The sequence below is a fragment of the Girardinichthys multiradiatus genome, chromosome Y (assembly GCF_021462225.1).
Source record: "Girardinichthys multiradiatus isolate DD_20200921_A chromosome Y, DD_fGirMul_XY1, whole genome shotgun sequence".
In the NCBI taxonomy this organism is placed as follows: domain Eukaryota; kingdom Metazoa; phylum Chordata; class Actinopteri; order Cyprinodontiformes; family Goodeidae; genus Girardinichthys; species Girardinichthys multiradiatus.
In genome coordinates this window covers 25,649,107-25,673,449 of record NC_061818.1, presented here as the reverse complement: position 1 = coordinate 25,673,449, position 24,343 = coordinate 25,649,107, and the positions used below count along the sequence as shown (strand labels likewise).

At 39.5% G+C, this 24,343-nt stretch overlaps 1 protein-coding gene across 1 annotated transcript in view; it reads left to right on the top strand.

The window, feature by feature from the left end:
• LOC124864599 (BAH and coiled-coil domain-containing protein 1-like) overlaps window positions 1-24,343 on the top strand; it is a 92,453-nt gene that overhangs the window by 59,547 nt on the left and 8,563 nt on the right. Inside the window, exons 10-27 of the mRNA XM_047359444.1 lie at window positions 770-1,023; window positions 1,108-1,453; window positions 3,136-4,074; window positions 7,502-7,671; window positions 8,022-8,158; window positions 8,344-8,457; window positions 11,651-11,765; window positions 12,058-12,280; window positions 12,393-12,584; window positions 14,226-14,399; window positions 15,172-15,452; window positions 15,707-15,787; window positions 15,981-16,110; window positions 16,506-16,620; window positions 17,023-17,098; window positions 20,193-20,301; window positions 20,380-20,493; window positions 21,855-22,016. Of these exons, the coding sequence (XP_047215400.1) occupies window positions 770-1,023; window positions 1,108-1,453; window positions 3,136-4,074; window positions 7,502-7,671; window positions 8,022-8,158; window positions 8,344-8,457; window positions 11,651-11,765; window positions 12,058-12,280; window positions 12,393-12,584; window positions 14,226-14,399; window positions 15,172-15,452; window positions 15,707-15,787; window positions 15,981-16,110; window positions 16,506-16,620; window positions 17,023-17,098; window positions 20,193-20,301; window positions 20,380-20,493; window positions 21,855-22,016 (3,732 nt within the window). The remainder of the gene's footprint in view (window positions 1-769; window positions 1,024-1,107; window positions 1,454-3,135; window positions 4,075-7,501; window positions 7,672-8,021; window positions 8,159-8,343; window positions 8,458-11,650; window positions 11,766-12,057; window positions 12,281-12,392; window positions 12,585-14,225; window positions 14,400-15,171; window positions 15,453-15,706; window positions 15,788-15,980; window positions 16,111-16,505; window positions 16,621-17,022; window positions 17,099-20,192; window positions 20,302-20,379; window positions 20,494-21,854; window positions 22,017-24,343) is intronic.

Below are 24,343 nucleotides of genomic sequence, written 5' to 3'. Positions count from 1 at the left end.
ATAGTTAGAAACCACCCTATCGGAAAACATTGGCATATTCAGGTTTGCCTCTAATTGTTGGGATATGACAAAAGACGGGATTAGGAAAAAGTAGATGAACCTGTTAATGAGGAACACATGATAAAGTCACACAGAGAGGAAAAAGGAAAATGAGCTTGTTGTGGAGCTACTTAGGCATAACATCTGCTGTGAGAGAGGAAGCACACCCTGAAACATGGGAACTTGTATTTCTGAAATCCTCCTTTTATTGAGGTTTCGCTGAACAGGTGGCACATCTCTGCATGTTCCAAAGGGATATTTTTCTATTTTCAGCCTAGAGTTTGACCTCTAATCAACCTAAAACAACAATTCTCTGGTCTCATTTCAACATTGTCAAAACATTCCTCCTACATTCCAAAATTCTCAGAGCAGAATGTAAGAAAGTACTTTCTGTTTTGAACAAAGGAGGGAAAGTGTGGAATTTTTGGTGCCTGAGGAGATGTTATTCAGTGATGTAAAAAATCCTTTTCTTAAAGGATCGATGTTGCTATAAAAATGTGAATACAATGTTTTTAAAATTATATCTATTCATTATTGCTGTTTTACAATTGTTGTCTGACAGGTACATAATGATAGACAAGGAGAAACAAATTGCACTTGCCACTTGCACGGCACTTGTGTTATGCACAGTGACATGCAAAAAAAAACCATGTGAATTGGTGTGCATGCATGGGCTTTTGTTGTAGCGTAGACTCCCCTCATCGCATTCCTTCTTCCTTTTTCTCATTAGATGTGATCGAGCAGCAAGGGCTGTGGCCCCCTGTGTATGGCGCGCGGGGACCACCCTCCCATATGCAACATCCTGCTGTGTACTCTCGATCTCAGTTTCTACGGCAACAGGAGCTGTATGCCTTCCAGCAGCACCAGCAGCTCCAGCATCAGCACCAGAGTCACCAGTCGCAGCAGCTGCAGCTACCGTCTCAGCCTCAGCAGCAGCACAAAGCTGCACACAACATGCAGCATCAAGCCACGCACAATGAACAGGTGGGTATTAAGTCTAAGTGTCTTTCTCTTATTTAAATAAGACATGTATGATATGTGTATAAACTAAACCTTTCAATATGTTAGATAAACAAGAGACCTGACGAGCCACCAGATGAACTAGAAGAACTGATTACAGAGCCAAGATCGTCTAAGCCTACAAAGAGCTACTCTTATAACCCCCCACAGAGAAGCACCTCACCCCCAGGGGCCTGTGCCACTCACTTGTCCCCTTGTTACCAGTCCCCCTCACTGCCCCAACATCCCAGAAGCACCCCTTCTACACCCTGCCCAGCTCCCAGCCCGATGGCGGCCACCCCTCACTCTCCTGTAATCAGTCCTGCACCGCCTCAGATGCTCAAGGATCCTGAATCCCAAGAAAAGAGAAGTGAGGGACAGGCCCCTCAAGATTACCCAGATTCTCTGGAGCCTGGTAAGCAATAAGAAACAAAGTATTATAATGCTTTTTGGATACAGGTGCATCTCAATAAATGAGAACATTAGTTTATTTCAACAAATTAATGTAAATTACTTTACACAGGTCATTACACATAGTGATATATGTTATCCACTTCTGTTAATACTGATGATTATGGCAAGTAATAGCATAAAATTCAGTTTACTAGAAAATACAAATACTGAAAAAGACCAATATAGATTTTGTATTGGTCAGAAACACATTTTTCATGGTCTAAATAATCACAGGGAAGACTGATGATGTGACTCTACAAGAAAGTTAGGTGCTACAAAAGTTCTTTGCTAAAGCAGTGCCGAATCCAAGCATATTGAGTGGAAAAAAATATGTGGTAGAAAGATGTGTACAAGAAAGGGAATAAACACAGACTTCACAAGATTGTGGACAAAGCCTATTGAGTTTGGGGGAGATTCATATGGTGTGGACTGAAGCTGGAGTGAGTGCTTCCAGAGCCACCACACGCATATATTTATCAACGACTTATCAATGCTTTGCTACAACTGTCGCTTTGCTTATGTTAAGCCACTGCTGAACCAGAGACAATATCCAAAGAGTCTTACCTGAGCTGAGGAGAGAAAGGACTGGACATTGGTGCAGAGTCCAATTTTCAGAAACAAGTACATTTTGCAATGTATGTGAAATTCAATGTCCCTGAATCTGGAGTAAGAGAGCAGGGGCACAGAATCCAAGTTGTTGGAGGTCAAGTGTAAAGTTTCCACACTTAGTGATGATTTTAAGAGCCACATCATCTACTGGTGTTAGACTAGCACCTGCCCACACTGCCAAAAGTACCAGTACCTACTTTAACGACCATGGTATCACTTTTCTTGACTGGCCAGCTATCCGGTCTGATTTTTTGCGGTATTGTCTAGACCCAACAATAGAAATAACCTGACTAGTAAATCGGCCTCAACAGTGTGCCTCCATGCCATGCCACTTTGACAAGCCATTAATGGGCGTTGTCATCAAGTAAACATTTGAAATATCACAGTGTAGTAAATCCATCTCATCTTATTTATGAGTTTGTCTTTTTGAATTAAATTACTGAATTAAATAATTTTTAAACAATATAATTTATTTGGATGCATATATGCATCTTAAGTAAATAAGTCAAACAATTTGCTAACAAATGAAAAAATCTCAATGATACTGCACTGCTTTGAAAATACACTGAATGGTAATCGATGTTCTTGAGTATTTCAGATGGTGTTTAGCTAAAATGTGTGGGTGGCTCTTCTGGAAAGCCCCCAAATGACTAAACAACTCAAAGCTGAGGAAAATGGCTGCTAGCTGTGCCAGCTACTTTAGAGCACCGTTCCCTTCGTGACCACCAAGAAACACCTCAGCTATGTCCCCCCACCTAACTAGACCGCTAATGTCTTTTCATCATCATAATGTCTGGCTCGTGTGTCCTGGATACCAGAGGAATTGTTAGTGTACCTGATAAACCAAAGGTCTGGCCATCTTCAAATGGAACACATATAGATTTCTTTGAGCCCTCTGCCCCCCTTCTGCTACTGACAGATAAAGCCAAGAGCATCTTTATTAAGTTGTTTTTCACTTAAAATATCTGTACAAAACAGTAAGGCTTGCAATAATTTTCTTTAGCACCTATTATTCATAATTCTTTCTACTTGCAGATTTGCCACCTGGATATACGTACCCAGCTATTGCCCTGGGCTACAGAAATGGAACATCCCCGCAGAATGTTCGCCTGGCTGAGCCGGCCGACCTAGAAGCGGTGCAAGCGGAACCTACTGAGCATGCTCCCCAGTCTCTTACTAGTATAGGGGAGGAGTTAGACTGCCAAGTCTCAGTCATACCCCTTGCAGAACCACTCCCACTCAAGGAAGTGGAGCCAGAAGAGGAGGAAAGTGTGAATGAGAGAGCTCTAGAACTAAGGGAGGAGGTGGAGGTCACGGCGGTAATAGCAGCCAACTATGTGTCTGAAGAGGAGGGAGCAGATGAACAGGGTTCAGCTGAGGCAGATGTGCTGGCTTGCCCCCCTGCTGTGAGTTCAGTGTGTGAGACGGCTTCCTGTCCAGTTCCCCTCATGACAGAGCAGACTAGTGGGCTGGAGGCTGTCATTACTTTAGAAGATGATGATAAGGCAGGTGGTGAGGAGAGTCAGGTGATACGAGATCAAAAGGTCAACCTGCATGCAGAGCAGGAACCAGAACTGCCTGCCATCATAGAGCTTGACCCTGCTTCCCCTGCTGCTTATGAGTCGCCATGCCCGCAGCCAGAGGTAGCAAGGGAGAGTGAGCATGAGAACAAGATGACCCCAGAAGATGCCTCGGTAGAATTTCTGTGTCCTTCACCTGCCTCATCTTCTTCCTGCCGCCCTAGCGAAGAAACAGTTGCTGTGCACTACAAACCTTATGTGCCCTGCTACTGGAGTCTGGAGCTGCTGATTGCTGCTGCTTTTTGCACAGATGTACCCCCATTTCCCTTGTTTGTCCATAGCACGCCATCAACTGTGCCATCACAGTGCACCCCCAACCAGGGTATGGAGCTTCTAAGTGAGCTGGCAGATCTGGAGCTGCAGCAGATGAAGCACATCTGTGGGAAAACCCCAGGTGAGTGGCAGTGGGTCTTGCTTAACTCACACCTACACTGTCTTGCAAAAGTACTCATTCTTCTTGAAGGACTTCTGTTTTAATTATGCTAGAACACAAACTTTAATGTATTTGATTAGGATTTTCAGTGAAAGGCATTGTTTTCAGATTTTCTTACATATAACATACAGCCAGAGCTACAGTGGAATGGTCAAAGCATTCATGTATTGGAATGGTCCAGTGAAAGCCCAGACTGAAATCCAATTGTAAATTTGTGGCAAGACCTTAAAACTAAGGTACAAAGATGCTTTCAGTCCAATCTGAGTGAACCAGAGCTGTTTGTGCCAATTTGTCTTTTAATGTGCAATGCTGGTAGAGACACACTGAAAAATACTGGTCCTTCTCAAAATATTAGCATATTGTGATAAAGTTCATTATTTTCCATAATGTCATGATGAAAATTTAACTTTCATATATTTTAGATTAATTGCACACTAACTGAAATATTTCAGGTCTTTTATTGTCTTAATACGGATGATTGTGGCATACAGCTCATGAAAACCCAAAATTCCTATCTCACAAAATTAGCATATTTCATCCGACCAATAAAAGAAAAGTGTTTTTAATACAAAAAACGTCAACCTTCAAATAATCATGTACAGTTATGCACTCAATACTTGGTCGGGAATCCTTTTGCAGAAATGACTGCTTCAATGCGGCGTGGCATGGAGGCAATCAGCCTGTGGCACTGCTGAGGTCTTATGGAGGCCCAGGATGCTTCGATAGCGGCCTTTAGCTCATCCAGAGTGTTGGGTCTTGAGTCTCTCAACGTTCTCTTCACAATATCCCACAGATTCTCTATGGGGTTCAGGTCAGGAGAGTTGGCAGGCCAATTGAGCACAGTGATACCATGGTCAGTAAACCATTTACCAGTGGTTTTGGCACTGTGAGCAGGTACCAGGTCGTGCTGAAAAATGAAATCTTCATCTCCATAAAGCTTTTCAGCAGATGGAAGCATGAAGTGCTCCAAAATCTCCTGATAGCTAGCTGCATTGACCCTGCCCTTGATAAAACACAGTGGACCAACACCAGCAGCTGACACGGCACCCCAGACCATCACTGACTGTGGGTACTTGATACTGGACCTCTGGCATTTTGGCATTTCCTTCTCCCCAGTCTTCCTCCAGACTCTGGCACCTTGATTTCCGAATGACATGCAGAATTTGCTTTCAACCGAAAAAAGTACTTTGGACCACTGAGCAACAGTCCAGTGCTGCTTCTCTGTAGCCCAGGTCTGGGGAATGCGGCACCTGTAGCCCATTTCCTGCACACGCCTGTGCACGGTGGCTCTGGATGTTTCTACTCCAGACTCAGTCCACTGCTTCCGCAGGTCCCCCAAGGTCTGGAATCGGCCCTTCTCCACAATCTTCCTCAGGGTCCGGTCACCTCTTCTCGTTGTGCAGCGTTTTCTGCCACACTTTTTCCTTCCCACAGACTTCCCACTGAGGTGCCTTGATACAGCACTCTGGGAACAGCCTATTCGTTCAGAAATTTCTTTCTGTGTCTTACCCTCTTGCTTGAGGGTGTCAATAGTGGCCTTCTGGACAGCAGTCAGGTCGGCAGTCTTACCCATGATTGGGGTTTTGAGTGATGAACCAGGCTGGGAGTTTTAAAGGCCTCAGGAATCTTTTGCAGGTGTTTAGAGTTAACTCGTTGATTCAGATGATTAGGTTCATAGCTCGTTTAGAGACCCTTTTAATGATATGCTAATTTTGTGAGATAGGAATTTTGGGTTTTCATGAGCTGTATGCCAAAATCATCCATATTAAGACAATAAAAGACCTGAAATATTTCAGTTAGTGTGCAATGAATCTAAAATATATGAATGTTAAATTTTCATCATGACATCATGGAAAATAATGAACTTTATCACAATATGCTAATATTTTGAGAAGGACCTGTACATAAACGTTGGTTGTACATAGTATGGACCCAGGGGGAAATTGAACATAAATGCTTACCAAAACTTTATTTATAAACCATGTAGTCTATCATTTCCTACCACTTCACAATTATATGCTACCATTTGTTGATCTATCACATTAAACTCTAGCACAATATATGGAGATTTGTGGTTGAAACATGACAGAATGTGAAAAAGTTCAAGGCACTATATTAACAGGTACTGATGTACACAGAACAACATACTCCTCACCCTTCCTCCTTTTTCTCTTTCCACTGAGAGAGACTCCCTGTCCTGCAAGTTCCCTCCCAGATAATCATCTCTTCATTCTGGTCTCAGGAGCATTTGGTGGACTTTAACATGTCCCCAGAGAGACTCCTTTCATGCTTGCCTGGTGTTGCTCTGTTGCATGTTAAAGGCACTTTTTATTTCCTAAAAGCTACTTTTAAAGATGCAGAAGCCTCAAGAGAGGAAGGAGAAGAAGTAGTGCACTGCCGAACCCTCAGGAAAGGGTGTATACCTGCTTTCTTGCTGCTTCTCTCTCATGTCCAATCTAGAGAGCTATCTCACTGTCTCGTCAACCGGCAGCTGTTTAATCCACACGTGCACACAAAGCAAAATCAAAAAGGAGGCACATCGGTTTGTTTCCATTCCTCCTAGATCCAACATGTTATCGAGAGTCGGTTTGCAATCACAAAGGCAGTACATGTTTTTAAGCCCCTGAGCATTGCCTTGCTAATTAGAGCCTATTGTTTGAAGCTCCTTTAAAAGTGTTCAAAGCACCATGTGTTTTTTTTTATTCATGCAAAAGAATATTTTGTATTTACCACAGCATCCACATTTAACTGCTCCCTCATGAGGGATGTAAAAAGATATAATATGATTCGATGATAAGGAACATCATCGTCATGATGCAACACTGTTGACAGCTCAAGTCAGTTCAGAGACACAAAAATAGACTTTACCACAAAAAAGGTATGAAAAGCAAAAACAATCTGTGTTTTTTATTCATTAATTTAAGGATCTAAGGCAGGCTGCAAAGTGGCACCATTGTTAGGACTGTAACCTTACTTTAAGAAGGTCCAGGGCTCGAATTCTGGCCTCGGGGAATGGCTTTATGGAGTTTGTATATTCTCCCAGTGCATGCCTATCTCTTTGTGCTATTCTGGCCAAAAACATGACTGTTGGTTTAATTGGTCTCTCTAAATTACCCCTGGGAGTGTGTGTGTGCCTGGTTGTTTGTCCAGTGTGTCTCTTTGTTGCATTGTGGTAGACTGGCGACCTGTCCAGGGTGTACTCTGCCTCTCACCTAATGACCACTTGTCTGCTTTTTAGACTGTAGCTTACAACATTACTGGCAATATCAAAGGCATGTTTGGTATGCAGGAAACTTGATGAACTATGATACAGCATTATTTGGTGGGTCCATACAAGTATGACGGCTAATCTAATACACTAAATAATTTTTCTTTTGTTTCCTGACAGAGGAGGATCTGCTCATGTTTGATCTCCAAAGCCTTGCCACCCTGGCCACTGCCCGTGCATTGGAGGTGGGATCCCAGGAAAGCAGTAAAACTGGTCCAGAACAAAACTTTACAGGTCGTAGGATCTTCAATTTACGAAGAAAGTTCAGCTTGGTGCCTCGCAATGAGCCGGTAAGGCTTAAATCAACGGAGGGAGACAATTCAGGTTATCTATATAGCACCAGTTCAAAATACATGTAATCTCAAGGCACTTACCAGAGAAACAAAATGTAATCCAATCATACAGATAGATTTAAATGCATTACAATTTGATCCTAATTATCAAGCAGTGCAGCCAAGTCCAGTTCATTATTCTAATTGGATAAAAGGTTTTCTGTCTAAGGAAACCCAACAAATTGCATGGAGTCACAACTGACTATGTCCTAAATGTTTTCATTGATGTCTATCCATTAATAAATCAGCTATGAAGTCAATACTAAGCTTTACCATTAATATTTGCTTTTTCACTGTATGTACTTAAGGTATGCCCAGCTAAGGTTAGCATGGAAACAATGGATGGCTCTGAGCTTGCAATGCGTGTAAAATTGGCTGAGATACAGCGCCGCTACAAAGAGAAACAAAAGGAGCTGGCCAAACTTCAGAGGAAGCACGATCATCAGTGAGTTCTTTCCCTAAAGCTTCACAGCTTTTCAAGCAAAAGCATCCAAAATTACTCAAACTTAAACTAGCATCCTTCCGGTTTTACAGAGGATTCTCTTTAATGCTTCAAAGCTAACATCTTAAGGTTTAAATGCATTCAAGTTATTCTGTCTCTTGTATGTTTATATCTTCTTGTGTATTCAGGAAGGAGGAAACACCTCGTAGCCCTGCAAGACGAGGGCCTGGACGTCCAAGGAAGAGGAAACCCTCCCTAACCACGGGTCCTGTGTCCTCAAATGAGGGCCAAAGGAAAGTCAAGTAAGTGTAAATCAGTTCATCTCTACTGGCAGACTGTAATCAAAGCTTTAATGAAATCACCAGCAAACCTCACTGGCATAAACAGGATAAGGGAGACTTTAGGAATCCTTACTTGAACTCCTTTTAATCTAATAAACACTGGCACTATAAGCTAGTCAGTTTTATGCAATGTCAGTTATATTTAACCCTTTCTGTCCTTTATAACAAACATAAACATGGAATTTGCTAAACACTCCTGGGACTTTAATTAAAATTGTGTGCTTTGGTCAAATGATACTAACAAACACTTCAGCGGTTTTGGTGTGACGAATGATAAATATATATGTAGAAGCACCCTATATACATTGTTCAGTATGGTGGACTATCTGTAATAGAACTAAAAATGGGTCATCACATGTCAGTACCATCCTACCGGATTTTGTGAACTTCTTTTAACTTGTATTAGTATGAACTTGAAGGTAGCAGCACTGTGTCCCAGGCCCCCAAATGGACTGGGACACAGCATTTTCATCATGGCAACAAAAGGTTAAATTAAAAAACTTGGGAATGTCAGAAAAATAAATAGAAATACTCTCTGAGAATTTTTTGTACTGTATAAGAAAGGTGTTTGGTAGCGATCACCAGGGGACTGATAAACCATGATGCTGAAAGAACTCAAGATTTTTAAACAGGCTTTAATGAGCCTTGTCATTAGGGTTTGCATGGAATTAAGACACAACATGCCACCTTATGGCATTTCTTTTTCTCCATCTTCTACCTCCTACTTTTTTCTTTGGTTTCTGGGCAACAGTCCACAGTGTTCCCAACTGACCCTCTACAATGTCACTTCCATTTTGCATCCACCTGTGCACCTTTGCCCCCTCACCATGCAGTAATCAGATAGGGGACACTGATGATGGGTGACAATGACACCAAGATGAAAAGGTAACAGGCCAGGTCCCTGCAGGGAAGTACAGAAGACAGGACTCTCATTTGTACAGGTCAGAGTATAGTAAATCTCTCAATGTCCCTCACATGTACAAAACTGTAGTTTTTTTTCAATGCAACCCGGAAGGATGTGTTCACTTTTGTGTGCTATATTCAAGCATCTGTCCTGCTAAATACAAATTTGTGCAACTATACATAGATGCAGCTGTGTCGGGATTTATGCAAGAATTCTTTGTTTTTATTCATGCATTCTCTATTCATTTGAGCACTGGGTGCTTTGTAGTTAAGCTTTGATATTTTTTGCTTTATTTATTATTTTTTTTTGGGGGGGGCTGTGCTACCGCTTGCTGGCAAACCCCACTAATCAATTCGTTTAATTAGCCACTGCATGCTCAGCCCCCGAAGCCTCCCCATGGATGGGAGTCATTGTGTCATGTTGTGTTTGTCAGCGGCAGCGAGCAAGGCGCAGTAGGATCTGCCTCACAGGGACAGCTCGCACATCACTGGTACTAATGTCACTCAGTTTGTCAGAAGGAAGAGAAGACAGTCCAACTGCCAGACTACCCACTTCTGCAAAACACACACACACACACACACACACACACACGATTTGTGCAGAAAATGCTTAACCGTACTTTTCAATGTGTATTTTATGTGGAACAATATGCAAATAGAATTTGATATTGTATTTCACCAATATACAGTTATATAAGCTGCTAACTATAAATATATATATATATATATTTATATATATATAAATATATATATATATATATATATATATATATATATATATAAATATATTTATATATATATAAATATATATATATATATATATATATATATATATATATATATTTATAGTTAGCAGCTTAACAGACAAACACTCTCAGTTGTAGTTGTACCCCAGTGTTACCTTAATAAAATTTATAGGTTGGCCTCTTTTAGTGTTAAAGTTGTGATTCTTGTGTGCTTGACAACTGTAAATTGTAACTGTAAACTTGGAAAGAGGCATATTTCCCTGTCTTGTAAGCAATGGAAAAGATTATTAGCCTCCTTTCAGCCTGTTGATGATGTTTTCATGCAGTTTGCTTAGATACTAGGCTTATATTAGCATGTTTCCTTTATGTTTTGATATTACTCATTGATAATTTACCTCATAAGATCTCAATGCACTTTCAGGAAATTGTGTCTGGTCAGAAAATGTTTCTCTCCAGCTTTATAAAAGGTGCCTTGAATGTCTTGAATAACACACACACACACAGACAACAGCTGTCTAAGGATATCTGAGCAGGGTAGAGTATAGATACATGACACAGATAGACTAGGAGCTGCTATTGTCAATAAATCCCTTTAACTGTCAACTTCATTGTAAAGGGGTACACTTGGATTGTTAGGAAAAATTTGGACTTGTTAGATCAATAAAACAATGTGCTTAGTGTATAACAACAGGCATCAGAAGTTATTTAGTCAGGGCATCCTCTTAAGATGATTTCTGGGATTGTTTTGGAATATTGCTTCTTTAAACTTCAGGAAATTAATCTGACCAGTGTCTTCCTCTGTTGCCTTGTTCAATGAATTGTCAAAACCTGGCTAGCTCTAATTCTTAATTCTCTATGGCAGAATTGACTCCTTTTAAGAACTTTCAGGGTTGTTGACCAAAAGTGTGTAGCAATATAATGGGAGGGGAAAACTGGTGCTTTGTCTGGAATCTCATCTGAAGCACTTTAGAAAAAATGTGCCAAAAATGTTTTGTGGTTTTGAAAACATTTTTGTGGTTTTAAAGTGATTACTTTTTAAAAACACCTAAATTACCGCGATACTGGTAACCAGCCCATTCGTGGTTTGTAAAGATTTACCTGTGATGCTGCTTGTTATCTCTCAGTGCTATAAAAAGTCTAGTTGGAAAGAAAACCGTACAGCTGAATACTTATTACTGAAAGAATATTCCCTGCAGGCTTCAGAGAGATGCTGTGTTTAAAAGTCCAACATGCTTTCTCTTGATAAGCATTAATGCGTCCTATACCATGCTGCCCTCCAACAATCCTTATTAGAGCCTAGTTTTTCAAGTGTGTCTCAGACATTGAGCCCTCCTTGTCCTTTTTTGTTATTCTGTAAACCAGACACTGAAAGGACTGTTATTAGATCCCACAAAATGGTGACTCAAACTGTGTTTTTATCTGTAATCTCCTACCGTCCTCTTTTTCTTTCAAACCAACACCATTCTCCTCTGATAAATGTCTCACTCACATGTTTTGACTGGCAGGTCGGCGGGGGTGGGGCTCAGCTCACCACCTGAGGACCTAGGAAGGTTTGGAGAAACTCAGAGAAGGAAGAAGAGGCTGTCTGGTCAAGGCTTTGAGCGACTCAGCAGTGCACAGGTCAGGGTCCTCTTGTCCTGTTGCCTTTTGTCCTGTGTGCAGCCAGAAATAAAAAAGGCCACTGTCTTGGTTACTTTACATGTGATATATTCCTTTGTTGCACAGTATTTCTAATTGGGTACTACACATAGGAGTCAAATCCAATGCTCTCAATATTAATGTCCATTTCATTGAGGCGTTTGCTATTTTGTTTTCTTCTCAGTGTATTTGCAAATGAAGAGTCTGACATTCAGAGCTTTTGTGGGTGCTGTAACCAGGAGTGTAACTGGCTTTCTCTGTCTCTCTGTTGTAGCAGATAAAAGCACAGGGGTACAGAAAAAGCAGTGTTCACAGCGTGCTCAGCTCCAAGCTGGCTGGTGATGTGACTCATCTCAAACAGAAGGCCCCAGCTAAAAGGAATCTCTCAGCAACAGGCTCCAGGGACAAGAACAGCTCAAACCTCAAGCATGCACAAAGACGTCAGGGTAGAATCAAAGGTGAATCCAGGCGAGAGTCAGGAGGACAAAGTGATACAGGTACTTTCTTCAATTTATTGTACCTAAGTATGGCCCTTTTACTAGCTGACACATTGTTGTTTTGCCTATAATATCAACATTCTTTTTGGGTTGGGTTTTGCAAACTACACAGCAGCCAGTGGTGATAGTACTACGCAAGAAAGCTGGTCAGGACAGGTGCGCCATGGAAGTAAGAAAGGGTCCACGCAGGCACAAGGTTCCTCCTACTTTAACCAGACTCGATCAAAGGTTCCACTTGGTCATAGACAGGAAGCCGCAAAGGAGGAAGACAGCTCCTCAGCAGAGAGTGACTCCTCTGACCAAGGTGAGAAAATGTGTGGTATAATTTGGACAAGATGATTAAATCGAGGCATGTCCTAATCAGAATTTGAGCTCTCGGATAAATTTAAGAATAGGCCCGTTGACATTTGCTGCATGTCTTTCGCTCTCTCTCTTTACCCTGTTTCCTGTAGGTCAACTTAAAATAAAGGCCACTAATGACACCAAAAATAAAAAAAATAATGCTATGAACATGCTTGAAAGTTTGGCAGCTTTAACGTGCCCTAAAACACAATTTTACATTTCAGTAGTATTGAACGGTCTACACTAGTAATAGGATTGTGTAGCACAACCTTAACCCTAAATGCCAAATCTTCTGTTAACAATGTTTGCATGTAATTTGCAGAGGAGCTCTGCTAACTTAAACATGTTTACACTCTGTTTAGATTGAACCTGTTGATAATACAGCTTGTAACATATTTTGGTGTGGTTCCATGTAATCATGTATGATTAGTAAAAGGCTGAAAATAACTCATGGTAGTAGGAAAATCCAGATTTGTTAAACCAACAAAGTGATGTCTATGGACTATGATACAGTTTTACAAAACTTATGTAAATAGGCAAAGATAAAAAAAAAACTGGTCACGGAAAATGTGGCTTAATGGATCACCGGTGACACAACTGTGGTAGACCAACAATAGGGAGCTGAGTTTTGTCAGGGATGCTAATACTGATTATTTAAAAATACCTTAATTGGGATAATATATTTTATCAGATACCTTTCTAAAATGGCAGGTAATGAAACTGGCAACAGTTTTATTGTTATGGTTAACCATTTACTTTTATGTTTTTACTTTTACTGTAGCTTTTCCCATCAAGGATGTAAACAAAATGCCCAGACATCACTTATTTAACAAATTTCTGTATATTCCTACTGGTATCTGGATATACAGTTTTACAAATTTAAGTTAGAGATTAACTAGCTCTAATGTGTAACCTCTATGGTAGAACAGCCGTCTAGTAAGAACTCTTTGGTTGTTGATAATTTTGTGATATGATGTGCCAGATCATTAAAGATTAAATGCTGCAGTGCATGAATAGCATTATACATTTTTTCTTTCAAAAGAACAAAGAAAAACAACAGCTTATGTCTGCTAGTGGGAGTGTTTAGTGTACTCTCTGTTCAATGGATCTCAAAACCCCAAACTTATTTCCTCTGTTTGTAAATCACTTTAAAACTAATCATGGGGAAGTGTAAGAAAAGGTGTTGATAAATGTCGCAACAGGCTGGAATGTTCATGGATATCTAACGCCTCTGTGATTGGCCTTGTTGGCTGTTCTTGGTTAGATGTGCTGCTGCAGCTGTGGACACTTGGCTGTGAGAGACTTTGACAGCCCTGGAGACTCACAGACTTGGTCAAAGAGCTGTCCTGACGAAAGCACACACACACACACACACAAATACACAAACCCAAATGTTTTGATTCACTCCAGGAAATACCACTGGAGCAAAACACTTCATAAATCACCTCCAATACCTGTTAAGCTTTGTACGAAATTACCATTGGAGTGTTTGTGAAATGACGGACTGTACAGTAGACAGTATGTGTTGGTACAAATGCATATGATGAATTCATGAACTTGTTGGTGTAAACAAAACTTACACAATCTATGCTTTAATAATTAGAAAACGAAGAGGAGGAGGGAAGTTATGAGACAGATGAAGGTCAAGATTACAGAACCCAACCTCCACGAGACATCACTTCATGCTCCTCCATGATGGGCCCCAGTCCTTCATCTATTGTGAAACTGGAGGCCAACCAGAAGGCCAGAAACAAAAAACAGAGGCAGGAGCTGTATGGTGAGTCTTTCTTGTGAATATAACAACCCCTTACAAAAGTCTTCACATCCGTTGATCTTTCCCACATTTTTGTCAACCACCAAATTAGAGTGGTAGCAAAAAGACGCATGGTTTCTCTGGAGGAACTGCAGAAATCTATACCTCAGTTGGTAGAATTTGTTAAAAGGACAACTATTAGTTGCGAACTCCAAATTTCTGGCCTTTGTGGAAGAGGGGTTAAAAAAAGCCATAATTAAAGAAAGCAATGAGAAGTCAGACTTGCAATTTGCCACAAGCGTTACAGAGGAATACAACAAGCATGTGAAAGATGGTACTTTGGTCACGTAAGGCAAAATTAAACATTTTGACTTGCATGCAAAGTGCTATGTCTAGCAAAACTGCAGAGTATCAATCTGAACACATTATCCCCATTCTGAAACACAGTTGTGACCGCTCCATGATGTGAGGAGCCTTTTTCTTTAGCAGGGGAAGCAGGGAAGATGGATGGAGCTAAATACAAGGCAATCCTGGAAAAGACTTGAGACTACGGCAGGGATTGTCCATCTGTCAAATGGCAATAAATATACTAGTCTATTACATGAAATTCAGTAAAATACATTGAAGTTGGTGGATGTAATTTACAAAATATAAAACAGTTCAAGGGTTATGAGTAGTTTTGCAAGGCACTAAGTCAACACATTTGCCCCAGATTTTCATTGGAGCGTCTATTGAATGCTTTTTTAAATTTCTGTTAAGTTTGGTCTGAATATGAGTCTCTAATTGAACCACATAGGCTCCCAGATTCTCTCAGTAGCAGAGAGTGAAGTCAAAGTGAAGAAGAAACCCAATAATAGACTGGGGATTGTCCCTGCTGTGAAAAACCACCAACACCTGCGGCCTGAGGGAGGTAGGCGAACATGTGGACCCAGGTCAAAGGAATCCAGGTGGGGGAACCTCGGGACGAGAGTCCACCGCTACAGGAAGACCTTTGGAATGGCTACCTTCCCAACAACCAGTGAGAGGCTGAAGAGGGCAACACGCAAAAACACAATGTTGAGGGGAACAATCAGTAAGGTATTAAAGCTATTATTATTTTATTTTCCATCCATGTTATTGCCATTCAATAGCAATAACATAGATCGAAAACGGCAAACTTCTGCACAACTTACGTTTAACCACCCTGAAGTAGCTACCTCCTGCCAAAGTGTTTTAGTAAGCCCCTTAAGTTATCTCCACTATACAAAACAAACAAGATAGTCTTCAGCTTAGGAAAAAGATGCCAGGCATCGTGGAAAACATGTTTATGTCTGTTCTATTGATTTTATCAGAGGAGAAGCTGCTGGTCAGTCGGAGCATCATCTATGCAGAACGACGATAGAAGCAGAGGACAGAAAAGCATGGACCAACAGGTAACATTCATTTTTAATCCACTAAATAGAAGCACCAGCATTCCAACTTTATTTGAACTGTTTTTATATAGTGTGTCCTAAGTCTTAACATTTAGGGAGTTTTATCTTTTTAGCATTTATTCTATTCTTCTACCACTTCTTCCATCTTAATTTTCATTAATGATTATTGGATTTTTCTGTTTTATTTTTCCAGTCAAAGGGACGAGCTGTGAGTCGCCTCCTGGAGAGCTTTGTGGCTGACGAGGGCTTTCAGATAGATGGCAGCAGCTTCTCAGAGGAGGAGGAGGAGCACCGCAGTCCTTCAAACAAGAGAAATTTGAAAAGTTAGAAGATTTATTTATAAAACTGAATACAGTTGAAACCAGAAATTTGCATATACTGCAGGAAAAGACATATAGCTTTTTTTTTCTCCCTCACTCACCTTAAATCAGGACAAACGGTTTCTGTCTTAGTTTAGTTAGGATGAAACTGTACCCCAGGATGGACCAGACTTGTAGAAGTTATTATTCTGGCATTTACCAAATAGGAGCAAATTTGGAAATACTCATCTGGTTTAATTCAAGGTATAAATAGAAGCAGAAATTTTAAAGTTATGTGATTTTTCATACCACACAAGTAAATATCTGGTTTCAGTTGTATCTTGAAGGCAGACCTTTAGAAGTTGACTGTTTTGGGGATGTTTAAGAATGGATTTTAAAATTTGCTCTTACCTGTACAGTTCCTAATTGCTTCCTGACCAAAGAACACTTATGTGATGGACTAAAGGTGCTGATCTCCAAGGAGGATGAGCTTCTATACGCTGCCAGGGTCCACACTCTGGAGATCCCAGACATGTAAGTAGAAAGCCAGGGTTTTCTTCCAAAAACACAATCATGTACCAGATTTTTTCATAACTGTGAAGACGTTTACGTAGAAGTTTCGGCAAAAATCTAGTTATACTTACTAGGCTAGTGCATCCTCTTTCTTGAGTCTAGTCAAAAAAACTGAAATTTTGTTTCAGAGCACTTGCAGTAGTTTTTATCCCCATCTGTGTCTTTTTCCTTCTTACAAAAAACATTTATTTCATACCAAGCCCTAAATATCAATATCACTCCTTTGGCTCAGGGAGCAAAGAGATGCTATAACAACAGCGGAGTAGGAGTTACATATGACATGGGAGCCAGGCAAACATAATACAAGCCTCTGAAAATAACGATACCTATTTTTCTCTCTCTGCTGTGCTATTTTTCATGTAGCTTTAGCATTGTTATCCATGGTGAAAGGGGAAACCGACCCAGAATCTATTCATTGGAGCAGCTGCTGAAGGAAGCTGTAAGTTTACCTCACTGCTCAAAACCCACAAAAAAGCAACTCCTGATTCTCTTAACACGTTCTAGCCTTTTTACAACACTACTAGTCTCTTTGCTTATCCTGCTTCTCTCTCTGTGAGTCACTGAAGCAGTATAAACATATAAATGGACAGATGGCTAGGATTTGTAGTTTTATGTGTGTGAGTGAATGTGAATGTCCGTTAAACCAAGCTGTGGGTAGGATAATCCTCCACAACACCTGGATATATCCTTTTTTTCAAGCTAAAATGAGAGATGGTGTAAACATTGCACTTCTTTAAATACAAGAGCTTCCCTTTCTCACCAGTTTTTCTTAAAATGCAGCAGGAGCTTATCTTCACTGAAACAATGGTGGTCTCTTTGCACTTGGTCAACAACAGCAATGCCCACATCTCTTACTGAGGATACATTTTCAGCATTGCCAAACGGGACAAGGGGCAATAGGCTCGTCTACAATAGAGTATCCAAACAAGAATGAACCTAGAAGTGTAGGGCAGAGTTTAAACTGCTTGCTATCACTTTAGTCACTTGTTGCTGCTGTAATCTGAATAGAAGAAACTGCCTAAAGGTCACTCTGGCTGTGCAGGGGTGATCATTAGTGTTTTTTAAAGGTGCGTCCAGTGAAATAATCAGACACAGATAGTTCACTGTTAGAAATTATTAAAAAGAAAAATATTTCCTCCAGTTTATCATTGTATCTGTTGTATTCATGTTATCTTTTTAATGTTCAAGTTAAAACTCACCCTGTTTTTTAATGTTTTTAAAGCAAACTAAAATTAGGCTTTCAGCTGACCTTCAGTGATCAAGATTATTTTTCTTATTATTTTATATTACATATTTTATTAGAGCACTAATTTAACCTTATCTTTGGTTAACCTCGTGTGTGATTATTATTATTAATACTACTAATAATGATTACAATAATAATAATAATACATTTTATATTCTTATTTATTTTTATTATTTTGCTGTGATTGCTGAACCAATGTAACCATTGAATGAAATTCAGATTGTTTAAAATTTTTATTTGCTTTATTTCTTATCCTCCTTTTCATTATGGTATTAGCTTTAATACTCTTTTCTTACTAGTTTTATGGCTATCTTTGGTGTCTTCACTATCATTAAGACAATTGCATCTTCCCCTTTGTTCCTTCTTACTTCATCTTTATGAACTTCACATTTCTTTACAGTGCTGTTTTTCCCCTGTGCTTGATTAATAATTTGTTTGTAGTTTGATTTTTGTTTGAAGATAGATTCTTTGATGTTTTCCAATAATTTATACACAGTATTGTAAAGTAGAGGTTTGTAAAACACTTCAATATATTTTAAGATATATAAGATAAATTGGTCAAGGACATTGTTTTTTCTTCTCATCTTTAATATAATATGCATTTAAAAGTTAAAAGGATAACTAAAACCAATTTGTCAGTAGTTTATTATGAGGGTCAATCATGTGTCAACTTCTGTGTTTAATATGTGGTTACCTAACTTAAACGAAGCACTTTGTTTTTTTTTATAGAAAGTACTCAAGTTGATTTTTTTTTTTCTTTGCTAATTGTGTACTTTCTTTGAACTGCCTGCTGAGATAAGCAAATACTTCACGTGAACTTTTTAATAGCCAGATGGTAGTCTGTTTAGGTTGTCCAAGGTCCATGTGCACTAATGTACCATCATTAATGTTGGTTTTAACCAAGATAGCCAGATGGGTCCTCTACCTCTTCACTCATTATTTTCAAAAATACTTTCAATTTTAAATATTCAGACCAGAGAACAAGTTCCACTTCAAGTTAGACTTAAAATGGCATCAGGGACAAAGAACACAGCAATGTTTCTTGGAAGTTATTCATTTATCACTGATCTTCTTTGCATTATATACATTTTTCTTGCGTCTGTGGATGCACAGATGATTTAATTAGAAGTGCACTTGTGTGTTTTTTGAAAGCAGTCATTTAGAAATTGTTTTACTCTTGTCCTATGTAGATAGAGATTTTCCCAGAGACTCTAAGATAAATCATTCCTTGGATTCTCTTTAATTCCACGATGGGATATTTAGATTTTTGGAATATTTGCTCAAAGTCTCTCGAGAGTGCGACTCTGCCAACAGCAGTACCCATTTAAAAGGGCTTTTCTTAAAACAGCATATACTCATGTTCTTGTAATTAATAAAAAAATAAAATAAAATAAACTGCTGCTCAGTTTTATTTTTATCTATTTTGTTCATAGTATTTTTTTTTTGTTATATCAATAAATGTATAAATTATAACATTCTAGTTATAATTTACATTTAAAATATTTTTCAATTTTTGGCTTTAAATGTTCGTCTTTTTTAGCAATTCTTTTTATGGTTGCAAGATCAGAATTTTCAAATAGACAATATCGCCTCCCAACTGGATAATAATTAACTTTTAGTTTCACCTTTAATTTCCTCACCAAGCTCATCTTGCTTGCATGATCAAAGTATTGTTTTCCTTTCGTTTTTAACTCTCCTGCCATTTTAGCACCAAGCATTTCTGACAATGGTTCTCTTATCTAAACACTCAGCACACAGAAGCTGCTTCTAATTACGCCATACTTCCACTTTAAATGTGTCCAAAACCCATTTATTTGACTCTGACACCAATACCGCAATTTTCACTGATTCCCACCACCACCCCATCCCCCTATACACACTCTAACATCCACACCTCATCAGTCAAAAGGTCTCTCGCCATGGCAACAGTAAATGAAAGCAACCTGAAAGGGCCCCCAGTGAGCAGCGGATGCTGAGACTGGCTGCATTGTTGGAGGGAGGATCTGGCAACCTGCAATCACAAGCCCTCTATTCAGACCCTCTTTAGTATTACTCAGCAAGTCAGGATTTACTGCATCATGGCTTCCGCTCCTTTCAGCTCTAACTGGCACGTTGGCATGAGATAAGGACTGCTTGGAAACGTGGCACAGTGGCTGTCCATTCACAATGCTCCATTGCTCTCACACTGTTTGTATGTGTGTGTGTGTGTATGCATTCACATCTTTGTTAGAGTATGTTGTCTGCAATCTGTAATGAATCTTAATTATGCTTTTTGTTTGGTTTCCAGGTCTTGGATATACGTCCAGAGTCCGAGGCGGTGCTCACTGACGGAACCAGAGTGTGTGCTTATTGGAGCGAACGCTCACGGTGCCTGTACCCAGGCTACGTTCGCAGAGGTAAAACATCAAATACACATTTAACTGCATTCACATAGTTACTATTTAGCAGTAATATAGCATTTTTGTGTTTTACAGGTGGTTCAGTTGGTGAGGGGAAACCAGGAGTAATGGTTGAGTTTGATGATGGAGATCGAGGGAAGATTTCTCTCCCAAACATCCGACTTCTTCCTCCAGGGTATCAGATTCAATGTAGGTGGCCGCCGTTTGTAATTAAATCTCCTATAATCATTATAAAAAGAAAATACACCCTTTGACAATTCTAGTATTTCAACAAAGAAAATGATTGGGGAATGATTGACAAAGACTTGTGTGGATTTTCTACTGAAACATGGCTCAAATTGAGAAATACACACAAATAACTTCAGATGTTTAAAATAGAAAGTGCATATAAGTCCATGGACATTTCCTCTGCAAAATCCAAATCAACGTGGAAAAGAAGAAAGGAATGGACATCTGCCTTGACAAACAAATATACTTGTGATTCTTCTCTCCACGATTAAAATTTGTCACTTGCAGAAAGAATCTTCATAGAATGTAAGTTTAAGATGCTCTTAAATGAGTTAGATGCATAGAAACAGACTTGACAAGAGTTTATATTTATGCAAAATCTGAGTCTCAGTGTGTCCCAACAAAAAGGCGAGGCTGAAGCATGCCAGACTACATATGCTTGTATTGACATAGTTATGATAAACACAGAGGAACTCAGGGCTGCGTAGAACGCTCTGAAACTGTATTTTAACTAGCAAAAAACAGTGGGTCACTCACTAGTACTTGTAACTAGCAATGATGTTTAAGCTTGATGTACATCAGGAGCAATAATATTTATTTGCAGTAATAAAATTATCTGTTCCAACCATACTGTTCATTAGAATAAATAATCATGCATGTCCACCTCAACAGCATAACAAATAATGTTGTTAACATAAACAAATTTATCCTTTGATGGTATTTTTAGCAGTGTGTGTGCAGCTCATATTTTATTTTAAATACCTTTTGTGGTTATTTTACTATCTATACATCTGAAGGTTTGCATATGCACCCTTTGTATATGAGACCACAGAATTCCAACCTCAAGTGTAGAAAACCACACACTATGGGTTCCACTTTGTCATTTTCTGTTGAAGATAATGCCAAAATGGAAATTATTGCCGTGCATGTAGTAATGGTAGAGCGCAAGACCCATATATGGAGGCTTCAGTTCTCGACGCCACTGTTTCTGGTTCAAGTCCCGACCACAGCGATCTGTACTGCAGGTCTTCCCCCTCTCTTCACCTAATTCCTGTCTGCCTAATTAAAGGAAAACAAAAATAAAGGCCAATAGTGCTGCCACAAAAAAAATAAAATAATAATTAATTAATCTCACCCCAAAACTATGTACTATATATACCAGGGGTCTCTACGTTCAGTCTTTGAGACTACTGTCCTGCAGCTTTTAGATGTAATATGTAAACACAATAATTTTTGTTTTACAATATTATACCTGTAATATGTACATATAATTATCTCTATTTTTGAATAAAAGCTAATAATGCTTTACAATCCCTTTTAAGGTGGGGAGTCATCTCCTGCCCTGCTGGTACCAAGCGGAACGTCAAACAAGAGAAGTTCCAGTCTGGAGCAGGCCCCGATCAGTGACAGGCAACCTGACATACTCAGCTCCACCAATTCCATACCGAACACCCAAAGCCTAACTGTTATTAAAAGAAGACCTGGTAAGATTTAATGCTAAAAAGAAAATTATATTATTCAACTGATGTAAGGTAAAGCTGAAATCCCTCTTATTATTGATGGACAAAAAAATCAAGTTGTGTTTATCTTTTATTCAGTGACTCATTTTAGCAACATGCAGTATGTGTAAATTGTGGTTTAAAAGTACTTTAGAGATGATTAACCACAAGTGACACAGTATCAACAAAAACTGAGCAGTAGTAAGCAAAATGAGTCACATTAAACCAGCCATGCAGGAAGACAATGTCTCCTTGCCGGGACTGCTGGCAAATTCTGCACAACTGTGATTATAATTAAATAGCTATGGGGTAAGAACGCTGTCAAAAACAATGTGTATGTAAAGACGGAAATGTGTGCATATTAGTCAATAGTTGTGCATAAGTAAAATCCAAAAGAGGTATTGTATATTTTCTCTATAAGAATACAAAATAAAATGTTACAGCTTCAAGAAATTACAAACACAAAGTTCAAGTTTACAGTTGTGGTTTATTCTTTATGAATACAACATGCTATAACAGTTTGTGAAAACGATTTCTTTTCTATGAGAATACGAATTTACATCAGCGACTTGGTGTCACGTGATCTCAGGCTGGTTAGTGGAGCATAATTAGTCGATTCACGTTGCGCATGCGCTGTCACACTCCTCAGCGCCAGTAAACGAATGGGAGGTAATTCAGTCTAAAAGGAATATTAGGAACAGAGGGGAGATAGGGAGGAAATCAAGAGTATTATAAATAAAGCATTGTTCTTATTTTTATGAAATACAAAACTAAAACATAGAATATAGTGGGTGGAGTTATACAATGATGTACAGTAGGTGGCAGTATGCACCTCTGAATTTGTTGCGAACCGCCAGCAGAAGAAGAGAAGAAGAAGAAGAAGCAGCAGCACTAGCGCCAAGGTGACGGACCAAGAGCATATATTAACGACATTAAGACATATATAAACTTTTTAACATTACCTGGCTTTGTACTGTAGTTTCTTGGTCTGTTTATTTGGCGCTAGTGCTGCTGCTTCTTCTTCTCTTCTTCTGCTGGCGGTTCGCAACAAATTCAGAGCTGCATACTGCCACCTACTGTACATCATTGTATAAGTCCACCCACTATATTCTGAGCCTGAGATCACGTGACACCAAATCACTGATGTAAATTCGTATTCTCAAAGAAAGTAAATCGCATTCACAAACTCTCTTAGTATATTGTATTCATAAAGAATAAACCACAACTGTAAACTTGAACTTTGTGTTTGTAATTTCTTGAAGCTGTAACATTTTATTTTGTATTCTTATAGAGAAAATATACAATACCTCTTTTGGATTTTACTTATGCACAACTATTGACTAATATGCACACATTTCCGTCTTTACATACACATTGTTTTTGACAGCGTTCTTACCCCATAAATAGCTACTACCTGAAAATATCTTATGTGCACATAGTGGTAACATTATGGTATTGCTTTGGCTTATCAGAAACTTGCCCTTACACATACTGTCAGCATTAACATTGCAATTGTTGCTATTTTGGCTTATTAATCAACAGAACTAAAGCATTGTGGTCAGCAATAACAAAATGGAAAACTATGGAACATGTTTATAAGCACAATTATCTGCCTAGATGGATGCTTGGTAAAAACCAATAAACGGTTTAAAAACAATCCCAGCAGTAATTTACTGTTTACGCAGTGGCTTACTTTAAAACGAAAGTTACGTATGTAACTACGGTTCTTTGAATCCCGGATGACCGCCAGAGGGCGGTGCTGAAAGTACTGAATGTTCCTTTCACGCATGCGCAGTTCGAGTAATTATACCAACAGAGTCACACCTGTGACACACTGGATGACCACAGAGGCTACATATGCCTACGTCATCCGAGGCTCTGTTCCTACAGAATCTTGTTGCAGAAGCAAGGATTCTGAGTGACAGAGAATCTTTGGCGGTCATCCGGGATTCATATAACCGTAGTTACACACGTAACTTTCGTTCTATTTCATCCCTACTGACCGCCAGAGGGCGGTGCTGAGAGCACTGAATGACTAATACCAACCATGTCACAAGGAATCCTGAGCACATACCTCTCTGAGAGGGCCCAGCAGAGCCTCGCAAAAGAACCTGGGCCATGGGATGAGGGTCGGCCACATTAACATTGAACCTGGCAAACGTGCTTGGGGAAGCCCATGATGCAGCACCACATATGGCCTCCAGCGGAACCCCCCTCATAACCTGGGACCGCCATAGCACAGGAAAAGCTGGTCTGAGCGTCTAACAGCTTCAGTGGCCGCCATGTATGCCTCCAGCATCCGTACTGGGCAC